The sequence below is a fragment of the Pristis pectinata genome, chromosome 20 (genome assembly GCF_009764475.1).
Source record: "Pristis pectinata isolate sPriPec2 chromosome 20, sPriPec2.1.pri, whole genome shotgun sequence".
NCBI lineage: Eukaryota > Metazoa > Chordata > Chondrichthyes > Rhinopristiformes > Pristidae > Pristis > Pristis pectinata.
Window position 1 is genome coordinate 13,170,132 of NC_067424.1, and position 12,791 is coordinate 13,182,922.

The 12,791-nt window shown below is 37.4% G+C and overlaps 1 protein-coding gene across 1 annotated transcript in view; it reads right to left on the reverse strand.

The window, feature by feature from the left end:
- rap1aa (RAP1A, member of RAS oncogene family a) overlaps window positions 1-12,791 on the reverse strand; it is a 100,481-nt gene that overhangs the window by 18,562 nt on the left and 69,128 nt on the right. The window contains exons 3-5 of the mRNA XM_052034482.1: window positions 12,678-12,746; window positions 8,095-8,151; window positions 5,360-5,500 (exon numbers count right to left, since the gene is read on the reverse strand). Coding sequence (XP_051890442.1) covers window positions 5,360-5,500; window positions 8,095-8,151; window positions 12,678-12,746 — 267 coding nt within the window. The remainder of the gene's footprint in view (window positions 1-5,359; window positions 5,501-8,094; window positions 8,152-12,677; window positions 12,747-12,791) is intronic.

The following is a 12,791-nucleotide window of genomic DNA, read 5'->3' on the forward strand; positions in this document are numbered from 1 at the left end:
TACCAAGTTAAACATATGCAACGTTTGGCTTACTATGTAAAATTATTAACATTTCCTTTTTACAGCAATTCCATTCGTGAGAATAGAGTACACTTGCAAAAAAAGTGATCAAACAGGAAATAGATTTTCTTCTATCCCTGTAATCGTGACAATCAAGGAGCTTAAAAAGCAGAAACACTTTTGTGCAACCAACCAAAAAGGCAGATGTCCACAGTGGAATATTAGCTTCAAAGCAATACATTACCACAAAGCACACACCCATTCCTCTAAGAGCAATTTCTGATTAAGTTTTAAAAATAAGAACCACTTCACTTTCACCAACAATCAAATCTCAGACTGTTTATTACAGACTGGTCACATGAAAGTATGAGGCCTTTAAGATTTCACAGGAACAAAACTGCAATATCAAGGCAAATTGAATGCAAGACTATGAACACCTTCCTGCAATTTAGGTTTTAAATGCAAAGATTCAACTTTGGAACAGTCTAATCATTCTTTGCTGAACAAAAATGAACCTACTTGTGATCACATTCTAAAACCTATGCAATACAAACCTGATTCACGCAAGACCAAAAAAAAATGAGGAAAGCACAAATGCGAACAGTACTAGTTTCTTGGGTTGCCAGCTTCTGAGTACACAGCTCAAGGGCATATGTTCAATTAGTATCATTAATGTCAAAGAATCCACAAGTCCTTCAGCTAGATTTGTTTGGGTTTGTTTACAAACCATTTCAATGCTCCAAGTCACACAAGTTTAGCTATAAAAAATATACATAAATAAAACTAGGTACTTATTGGGTTCAAATATCAGAGGCAATGCATTTTTATTTTAAATTCAGGTAGCTAGACTCACTATTTCTCTGAATGTCAAAGTATCGTTGGTCACTCTTTGCAAATAAGTGAACTTTTAGTCACATGAACATCGAAACAGTGAAATGCATCTTTTGCGTAGAGTGTTCTGGGGACAGTCCACAAGTGTTGCCATGCTTCCGGCGCCAACAAAACATGCCCTCAACTTCCTAACCCCTACGTCTGGAATGTGGGAGGAAACCGAAGCACCTTACAGACAGTGGCCTGAATTGAACCCGGGTCGCTAGCACTGTAAAGCATTACACTAACTGTTACACTACTGTGCTTTTGCACAAGGTTGGAAGGAAAAGAACAAAAGATTAAATACTTTAGCATTTACCATTAGTTCTCTCCACCCCACCTTCCCTAAACAAAATGGGCATTTAAGCCACCCTTTAGTGAAGACAGTTTATTAGAATCCAAAATTACTCCATTTTTTCCTCACCACTGTCAAAAAGCACACACTACATTCTGGGTCTTGCTCTGAAACAGTAATGCTAATCAGTTTATATAAATTGAGTTTAATTTTGAATCTTTGGTGCTGTAACTTCTAGCAATGAAAAAGGAAGTACCATATTTGTAGAAAGTAGTTTCCTACTGTAACATTAGCAACAGATTGCCCACTACTACATTTTAGGTAGAGCATTTTAACAAAGAACCATTTACACCAGCAGTTTTTTTGGTGAATGGATAATTGCAAGTGTCAAACATAACACCAGTCAATTTGACGAGCTGGGAAGGATTGGCATTAACCATAGCACCTGGGTTTTTCACCAGTTGAGTCAAAAAGAAACCATTGGGCATCATCCTTGGCCCATTTTGTAAAACTGTTAACTTATTTGTACTCCACTTCTTGCCCCCAAAACAGCTTTAAATTTAACAAATTATCCAATACTAAAGTCACCAAGTCTTCAGATACACATAACTATATTGTGCTCTCGTTACACAGATCCTACTGTAGCTCATTTCACTTATTTTACTCCAAACCCTCAATCTCAAACCTCATCCACCCCTTATCTCCAAAAACACTCCCATTTCCAAGCAGAACAATTCCACTTCTCTAGTCCCTCATAACTGAAGTCCACTGCTGGTACCATTGTAGGAAATCCTCTTATCCTTTCCCATGGCCTCAGCATCCTTCTGAAAGCATCTCACCCAGAATGGGACCTCAGCTGAGGTTCAAGCCTTAAAACTTTGTGTTTGTACTCTATTTGTAAAGCTGCAAATCCTGTTGGCATTATTTTAAAAAAAAATAGCCTTAACATCCTGTTCACTACTCAAGGATGTGTCTAGGCAAACCCAAGTATTAGTTCACTCTGCCCTTTTGCTTTGCATTAATGAATGTATGAACTCCTGCTTCCACCTCAATCTTAAGATATTAGGAGATAATTAACAATGTTTTTTTAATACAAAAGCTGGACCTGTCCAATTATTGGCTCATGGGATATTTAGCTGTATCCCAACTTCCTTATCAAACCTATATCAAATATTTTTGTGATTAAAAGTTCTTAGTGAACACATTTTTACATTGTCAGGACTAAATCCATTGCATCATCTCCAAACACAAAATTTCCTTCTCTTCTAGGAAGACTCATTTTCTGACTTCAGAACAGTCTTCATGAAGTGCAATTACAATAACTTTGTTACTAAAGCTGTCACTAAAACAACTCATTTCATCTTCCTGCATGAACAATGTCAAGAACTGAAAATATAAAGACCTGCTTCACAAGGGCAGACTACCTCTCAAGCCAGTGATACAGGAAAGCACCCACGTGGGTTCCATGCAGGGTCCAACTCCAACATTAATTTCACTTAAAATCTGAGCAGTCACTAGTACACTTTACTTCACTATTTAGTCCACTCCCAGAAGCCAAATATGCTCATGTTAATTTATTAAACACCCATCTCTTCCAGTAGCAAGGCCACACAAGGAATGTTTTCCTAATTTCAATTAAGTATAAACTAGTTCACATTTACCAACATAAGAAAAATTCTAAAGAGTCACGCAGCAACAAAATGTGCTTCTCTGTAGACAGCAGAAACAAAGACTTTAGCACTTGATCATGGTTAGAAGCCAAGACCAACATTCCAATACTTTAAAGTTGAATACCAGCCAGGACTTCCTTGCAAATTATGTCAATACAAGATTTTTTTTGAAGAATTCTTCATACTTGGTGGCCAGGAGAAAGTGGGTGGGGTAGCAAGTAATCCTCAGTGAGGAATTTCATCCAATATATTTTGCAAGTTAAATGTCCTGTAGTGCAGAGGTCAAATCTGAGTGATTTATTCAAAGCTGCACAGCTAAGTTAGCTTCCAAGTTTCTGTGATAAGCCAGTGAGGTTGAAGAGAAATATTTGAATACAAAAGTAATCATGATAAACTATGACAGAAAAAACACTATTTAAATAGTTGTTAGTAAATACATTACAATGACACCCAAGGTGGTGCAGTAATCAGCTATGACTAAAGATTTAATGGTTGAAAAATAACAGGCTCTGTTAAGAGGGCAGATGAATGCGATCTTACAATTTAAAATAAAGGAGTGACATTTAGAAAATAGCTCCATTAAGCTAACACAGCTAAAATACACAAGCATTATTACACTGCCATTCCAGTCCTTCTACAGTCCATGTACAGGAGAAATAGATTGCGCCTCACTAAAACCAATTTTATTAGACACTAACAACTTTTGAATAAGTGACTTGATCTTCAAGACATTTGATAAGGTTCTGCACAAAAATCTGAGTTAAGGTGAAGCTGAATAGCACTGTATAGTCCCGAGATGATCCACTTCAACAATGCGCAGATCGTGACGATGATGAATTTGGTGGCTATGGGAAGAGGCAGTGGCTGCATCCAGCAGAGTTCCATGGAGATCTGTTCTAAGTTTGCAAAATTAAAGAGTGGAGGAAGAAAGCAACAGACACATGCATACGATGAAAGTATGCCCTTTTGTAAGGGTGGATGTGCCTGTTATAACTTGGAAGCACTACAAACACAACAGGAAATAGTTTGGTTTCTGCTCTACTGAAATCTTGCAACTTTTTTGTACATAGAAACTGACACAAAACAACTTTGCATAGAAATATTTCTAGGACACCATTTTAAAAAAGTAACTGAACAGTTCACATTTTCTTACTCTTGAAGTACAGATTGCACATACATGCACACAAAACCTGCTGCATCACATGTAAAAGAGCCAAAAGGTAATATGACTATTTGATGTTGTAGAACTGCTACAGCATCCAACCCATGTACAAGAGATGAAATTGTAAAGTTTAAAATGTTTTATTTTTGGGGTGGGGTGTAAGAGGATAGAGAAAATTTGGTTAAGTGGCCAAATCTAGTTCCTTTACAACAGGTAATTATCTTTTCAACCTGGGCTGAACTGCATCAATGAATGCAAGCTGATGTTCTCCCTTTGCCTCCTCCCCCTCTCCCCACACCCCCAAAAGGACCAGGTCCAAGTTTCAAACAGGCCATCCCCAGGTTATGAACACCTAACTTATTGACACCCCTGCGTACAAATGAATTCCCATAACATTATTAAATTCAGAAGTCCAACACATGTACATGTTTGTTCTTACTAGTTTCCTTTTTCTCTAGTTGTAATTGTTCTCAGTCTTATGTGCTTTTGATGCCATTCATTACAATACTGGAGAGGTATGGTTATGTGCCTTTTTCCAACTTACAGACAAAAATCAACTTATGGACATCTATAAAAATGGAAACTATCCATTACCCAGGACAGCCTATACTTGCAATATCATATCTTCAGCTCTATTATATAGTTATGCACTTTGGCATGAACATTGCAGAAAAGCAACTTAAATATTGTGCCAATTCATACAAAGCTTGGATATTTTGAAGATAAAAGGAAATTGCAAATTTCATGAAGGGAATACATTTTGTAATGTTTCAAAAGGGTTCTGCCAAATCAGTGATGGTGCAAAGAGGAGCTAGGAGATCTGTTTACATTATATTCTGTTAGAATAATAAACAATGGATATTATAACCACATTAAATCCTCATATTAATGTGTTTTCAACTTCATTACATTGATTTGTAGAATTGTAAATTACTAGAGAATAATTATTAAACTCGTCAAGAGACTACACAATTGTCTGCAACTCATTAAAAACATGGAATTTTTCAAACTCGTCTAAAAGTCAAGTGCTGAAAATTTGGAAACATTCCCAGAAAATGAAAGTTAGTAAGAGGACGGAATTTGGAGAAAATAATAAGCACCAATACCAATCATACCAACAAAACGTAAATGTACATTTAAACAAGCTGAATCAGCATCAAAATAACGAAAGCTTGAACTTTTCAGTGTAACAGCAAATAAAGTCTTCTATTTCCACAGGTACGAAGCAGGTAGCAGATGTATTGGCAAAATCAGACAAAAACTATTAGATTGGAACTAAATTGTATAGGCAAGATGATTGTGATAGGTCAAGAATTGAAATACTTAATTTCAGAAGACAAAATTAAAATCAAGTCTACTTACATCTTCAGTGTCCTTGACTCGCAAGATCTGTTCTCTCAGGTCCTGTAAGTCATTAAACGTTGACTGTGCAGTTATAGAATATACTAGTGCAAACCCCTGGCCATTCTTCATATACAGATCTCTCATTGCTGTGAACTGCTCCTGAAAGGAAAACAAACAATATTTGATCAGTTTAAAGATCTCTACAGTGCTTATGAGCACCCAAGTATTAATACAAATAAGGAAATCCAATGCCTTCAAGTTTGTTCCTGTGACCTGTTGCTATGCATCAAACACTGGATGCAACCATCTTTACCAGCTGTTAGTCCAATACTACAAGAGGATTTCCTATTTTATCACGAAGTGTACATTATAAAAGTTTGGGGAGGGGGTAAACAGAGGGGTCACTCACATCTACCAAATGGAGCATTCCTGTGGATGTCAACCTCTATTAGGAATCAGAGCTCCATTATCCTTCTGTCAGGTCAGTGTGTGGTACAAGCTTTGAACCTACTTAGAGACAGGACTACTACCACAGAGTAAAAATCAAATCTTTTGTTGCATATGACAAAGGAATTTGGGTCACAAATGGACTAAAACTGCAGCTTTTTCTAGTCTCATACATTAAGCAGCTCTAACCATGGTTTGTGACTAAAGCAATAAGTAACAAGTTAGCTGTGCATATCCTAAACCATAACACACATTTGCACTTTTGGTTTCTCATGTAGTACAGCCCCAACCATGCTACCTGCGCTGTCTCTCCATTATGCCTTCCATCACCAATCCACACAAAGAACTACCCACATTCACCCAGTTTGCAAAAAACTTCTGAAGTATCTTATACTTGAGATTTGAAGTTTTGAAAAGTCAAGTTTAAATTTGAATATTGTAGTATTTGGTTAAACACCAGAGGGAGCACCAGAGCTCAGTCAGCAGGACAGAACCACTGTTGGTTCTGTCAGCCAGGATACAGAATTCTAGTAAATTAAGCTCTCTAACATTTAGAGAGACTGCCCTCTCCCCCACCCAGGAAAATTAAAGTTTGAATTATCCACAATTGGGAAGTTGGGCAGGCTGCATCATTCAACTGGTAGGCTGCTACTTCAGGTTGGGTCCAACAACACAAACTTTCATGTTTAGGATTACAATAGAGAAGGGAATTCAGAAGAAACCTCTATCCAAGAGTGCTAGGCATGTAGAATCTCTACCATGGAGTGCCTGAAACTAGTAGCACAGATGCATTTTTTGGGGAGAGGTTGGGCATCCTCATCAGGGAGAAGGAAACAGGATTATGTTTGTATATTAAGTAGAGGAAAGATGGGAGAAACTTCAAGCTGAGCGCAAGTTACCAAAGACTGGATTGACCAATTGGCCTGTTGTTGTTGTTGTTGTTGTTTCAGTAACACAATTCTATGTAATCCTTTGTAAGCATGGCCCAAAATAAAACTACACAGAATTTGCTGGTTCATGTTTAGGTAGGCCACTTGTTCTTTTTTGGCTGCCTGGTCCTTTTTTGCTGAATCTTGGTCTTATTGGCACTCAGTTTTAACCTGACCACATCACTTAATTGTTCAGTAACATCATTGCTATGTGAATGATAGGAGATTCTGGTACAGAGACATGCAACTCTTTCAACATCAGTACTTAATTCTATTTGGTTAGATGCCAGACCGAGAATTGAAGAGTTGCATCACTCAAGACACAGATTAAAATTAATTATACATTTTTGGATTCAAATGAAAATGCAAATAAATACCAAATGGCAATTAATGACTGAAAATACTGCTTGCTCATAGGACACACTGAAATAACTAAAGATTCAAGTAGAGGAGAACTATTAGACTTCCCCAGTCTCCAGCAGCAGCTCAATGGACACTCAGAAGGTATTTTGATTATGGAAGGGAGCCAATGTGAAAAGATCAACATACAGGGCAAGAGACACCAAATATCTGACATTTATCGTAGCATATCAGAATATTACATGCAATACATTATACATGGAAATTACTTGCAGAAAATTAATGAGACAAAAATTGCAATATGTTATTTAATCACCACATGCAAGTGCCGCAAGATCCATTTTGCATATTTCAAACCATTTGAATGTCCTGGTCTATGCCATTTGCAAAACCAACTTTTAGGGAGGCACTCATGCTGATAATGACAATTAATGTTCCTTTGATCCATACACTGGAATAGTGCGGATATAGTGAGAACTATTCAGCAGAGCCAGGAGAGACTGGCATAGCAAGCAGAGTTTAACAGGGATGGGGCAAATCACATCATGGATTCATATCCCATTTTGTTCACTAATGAAATGAAATTCAAATCTGATCATTTGCAGGGTGAATGAAGGCTTGTAGTAAAACCATATTCTGGAATACTAAAGTCCCTCAAGATTATTTTTTTAAAAAAGAACCTTCCCCAACTGTGCAAATCCATTTTGATTCTTAATTCCCACTGAAATAATTGCTCTGCCAACATTGCACAGGCAAACAAATAAATATCAAAGCTGAAGGAAACATTATCAGATCAACTTTATGTAATCAGCTGCCTACCAAACTACATGTTTATAGTGGCATCTTCTGGTAAGGATAAACCTGGTCAGTAGAGCAGAACTGAAGACTCCACATTCAAAAGGACAATTAATAATTAAGTGACCAATTAACAAAGAATTTCCTGACCATCCATATAATACTACAAAACAGTACATTAAAGGCAGTGAGCTACTCAATTTGTTTAATAAGATTTCTTACTGTTCCTGCTGTGTCGAGGATTTCAAGCATACACTGTTGGCAGTCTACTTCAACTTGCTGCAAAAAGACAGAATACATCTTAATTAAATCTTCCGCAGTTAGCTTGATTTATAACTTATGATTAAAATGCAACAATACCCTTCATAAATGAATTCTCAAAATGTTGGCATTTATTATAGACAGATGGACACAAGTGGGTCATCTAGTGCCTCAAGTCTGCTCCAATCAGTTAGATCATGGCTGAATTGCATGTCAATCCCACTTATTTGCCTCTCAATAGTCATGCTCAACATTTCAGATTTCAGCTTCAAAACTGATACAGACTTTTCAAGTATTATCCAGTTTCCACTAACTGGGGAGGCAAAAATGCCTTCTGATTTCAATGCTGAATAATCCAATTTCAAGATTTTATCCCCTTGATTAGGTTTCCCATTTCAGTCTGACTAGGCCTGTGTGGAGTGGAAGCCATAAAGGAAACAACTTTAGAACCCAGAGACAAGAGATTGCAGATGTTGGAATTTGGAGTAACAATCTGCTGCAAGAACTTGTGGGGGGAGTTTTTTTTGGGGGGGGGGGGGGGTGGTGGTAGGGAGGGGAGGGGAGGGGTGGTAGGGAAGGAATTAATGTTTCAGGTCGAAACCCTGCACCAGGACTGTTGGAGCCTCGAATTTTAATAATTGAGTAGTTCCTGTTTTATTATGCACAAGGACACAAAAATGTGCTTTAACAACAAATTTCTTCGGAGACTAAATTCAGGATTTTATTTCAGAAACTTAAATTAAGGAACTTGTCACTGGCGAATAGAATTTTCTTGCTGGCCATGTAGCACGTGCAAAGATTTGAGTCATGTTAATATCCAGTTAAATGAGGAACTAAGTACACAATGTGACATTTTATTACAAGGTTTCATACCAGCCATCCCAGAGACAAAGAAAGATTGCCAAATTGAAGCGAAATCAGAATTTTATGTTGTGAACTGATTAAATTCCTCAATTTACTGCTGAAATGCAGATTTATAAATATTTACAGAAACTATGGAAAGTGTTTTAATTCTGCAGGGTCTGATGGCAGCAATTTTTGTTCTGGAATAATCTTTGCTAATGATTGAGGGAAGTTTGAAAATTATGTAAGCATTGATTTAAATCCATTTTGAATGAAAGGTCATTAACATAGAAAACACTCCTCAGTACTACCTGACTGAAGTGTTTTGATTTCACACATTCAGCATATGCAGTATTTTGTTTCTGGACCACATTCATGCAAAACTGAAACTAGTTTAAACAATGTGCCCATTATGTCGTCTATTAATAACAGCTCAAAATGGGAAGCATTCAATGTATAGGATTTACTTTAATTTTAGTTTCAACTGAGAACAATTCCATTTACAAAAAGATTTGAAGGTGTTCAGAAAAATTAGTGAGCTTTTACTAAAAGATTGACACACCACAACCAGATAGAGAAGTCATCACTGCTACTACTTTTAAAAAAAAATGCAGGTGGAACAGAAATAATTTCAGGCCCATTGATCACATCTACCGAAAGCAACTGAAAAATACTGGTAACCTTGTGTTGCTTTGCAAGGCCTCCCCTCAGGAAACTATGGTCTATTGTGGGAACAGCAGTCTGATTTGCTCATCACCTTCATCTCCTGAGACCACTAGTTAATAACATAGAGGCAATAAAAAAAAATCACTTTAATGATCAGCTCAAAAACAGGACGGAGGGAATGTCTGCTGATAGGTACAGTACGAAACAAAGATCACATCTCATTTCCTTGTGTTAGTCACAATGTGATCAAATTAAATAGTGGCACAGGATACCCAAGATCAACAGGGAGAGATAACCATCCCTGTTAAGATAAGACCCACACTATACATTTTCTGGTTTTCTCAATCTTTCAACAAATCAATTTTGCAAGAAATAATGATTAGTTGTCTGGAAATTTTAGGAGGAAACCATAAACACAGGACAGAAAAGGAGTACATGACAACTGGGGTAGTTGGAGGAATGGGACCATGGGGAGCAAAATTGCACATAAACAAGCTGGAACAAAATATCCTGCATGTACAATTCTATGCAATAAAGAACAGATTGAAAGCCTCAGATCAAGTCCTTCAATCAAGCAAATCTCAAATGCAATTTGCTGCATTCCCACTTGCTCATTCCTAATATTATAGATAAATTTAGTTTTTTTTAAAAAAGATGAATTTGCTCAAATCCTGAATGGCATAGTAAGGCTCCATCCTAGGCTGTAGATGAATTGAATAGAATATGCTGCAAATCCAACTGTCCTTCAACATTTGTGAAGAAAAATAGAAAAATTAAGGTAACACAGCTGGGGGGGGGGGGGGGGGGGGGGGGGGGGCGGGGAGGAGACAAGATCAACTGGATTACTCATTGACAAATCCAGCATAGGGCATGAAATTGAACACAGTGTTCGATTGGGAACTAGCATTGGGAGGGCTGAATGATCTTCTTCGTGCTATATCAACAGTTATAGTCTTGGTGGGATGAACCACCACCTCCTCTGCTGTTCTATTTTAAAAATTCTAAACTAATGCTCTGTAGCCAAGCCTCAGTAGCCAAGGGTGAAACTCCCAGCTGTCTAACTGATATTTTAATTTAGGGAAGGGTCACTATTTAAATGTTGAAATTAAAACTTCACATATCCAAACACTTCAAAAAATTAAAACTCAGGTAGATATTAAAATTGCAAAAATGAAATAGGTAAGATTTTTTGATCGAAGTTCATCCACCTAGAACATTAACTCCCATCTCTTTCTCTACATATGCTATTAGACCAAAGTGTTTCTAACACTTATTTCACATTTGGTACCAACATTTACTTTTGGTAAGATTGCCAGAAAAGATTATTCAGGGATTATGGAACTAAAGAAGGGATCTGGAGTTAAGATGCAGATTAGTTAAAAGAATGGTGAAAGTCTTTGTAATCTGAATGTCTTCTATTGTGTTCACAAATGGTTTTTTTCCTTGATCATCTGGTGTGTGGGCATTGTAACAAGTTATGTAAAACAGTTTCTTTATTGATAAAGGCTTTTGATACAAGTAGTTTTATTTATGTTACGGAATACAAGGAGTTTATGAAGAAAATTGAAGGCGGGACAGTTGATGTGGCCTACATGGACTTAACAAGGCTTTTGACAAGGTCCTGCATGGTACACTAGCCCAGAAAGTCAGGCTGCATGAGATTCTTGGTACTTTGGCAAACTGGATCCAAATCTGGCTTGTTGACATGAGGCAGAGGATAGTAGAAGAGGAGGATATTAAGACTGAAGGTCTCACAGGCCTCATTAATTGGGAAGTGGCCTTGTTTATGAGATGAGAAACAATGGGTCCACTCCAGGACATCTCCAATGGCATCTAAAGCCTCAACAGCAGGTAGATGAACTGGTAATATGGCAATAAACAATTTAGAGAACTAGATTAAGACAAAATACTTATGCTGAGAGTTGGTTCATACAAGGATCTCATTCTCCATGTGACCATCATTAGCAATCAAATTTCATGCTCCTCTGTATCTGATTAGCTCAGTACCAACAACCAGATGTCACACAATTGAAGTGGGAACTGGGGATGATACTGTGGAAGTCAATAGTTTAACTGCAACAGTACAAAGTTAGACAAAATTGTTTGGACCTGGACTGGACTATCCATGTGGTAGTCTCATTGGAGAATGGAGTAGAAGGGAGATGGGTTTAATTCCGTACCAAAACCTAAAGCAGCACAAGAATCTGGGATTGCAGAGATCCTAGGCCCAACACTGGCAAAGAGGCACCCACAAGTCTTGAACTTAGAACAAAAGGGAAGCTGCCAGTCTGACCAAGACCAATCAGTTTGCCTTGAAGGCAGTACACTGGCAAAGTCCAATTTCTTTTAAGTTGCCGTGGCAAGTAATTTGAACAAAACTCAGTGTACCCTTCGCTAGTTGTATTATAGACACTACCTACAAATGACAGTTTGGCACAACACCTCCAAGGAAAGCAAACCTAGCTTATCCAGCCTCTCCTAAATCACTAAAACGCTCCATCACCAGTAACATCCTGTTGACTAATCAGCATTGCCCTGGGGTTTTCCCAACTTAGAAAATCTAAATGACAAAATCACTATAGTGACAAGTACTGGAGTTACAAACAATTCAGGCAATTCTAATAGCTTAGAAAATTCAATACCTGGTTATGAAACATTCCTCAGCAAATCAAACCTACACTCTAACACGCATCAATTTTACCCCACTGTTAAAGACTCTTGAATGGGCCTCGTGTGATAAAGATGAACTCGATCTCTCAATCTACCTAGTTATGGACCTTGCATCTTGTTTACCTCTAACACTATATTCTGTATTGTGTTATTGCTTTTCCTTTTCTACTACTTCAATGTACTTGGAATGATTTGTATTGATGGCAAGCAAAACAATTTTTCCACCATCTCAGTACATATGACAATAATAAACCAATTACCAAATGTTTTGCTAAGTGCAATAAAAATAGTTTACTGCCATTCATAGAGGAAGATCACATGCACACACTCAATCCCACCACCAACCACATACCATCAAATCTCACCTTTCTGTAGGAGTCTTCTATTGTCGGGTCATACTTTTCAACAAATATTCCCTGAACAAACTGTACAGTCTGAAAGAGAAAAAACTAATGAGTTTAATGTGCACTAATAATAAA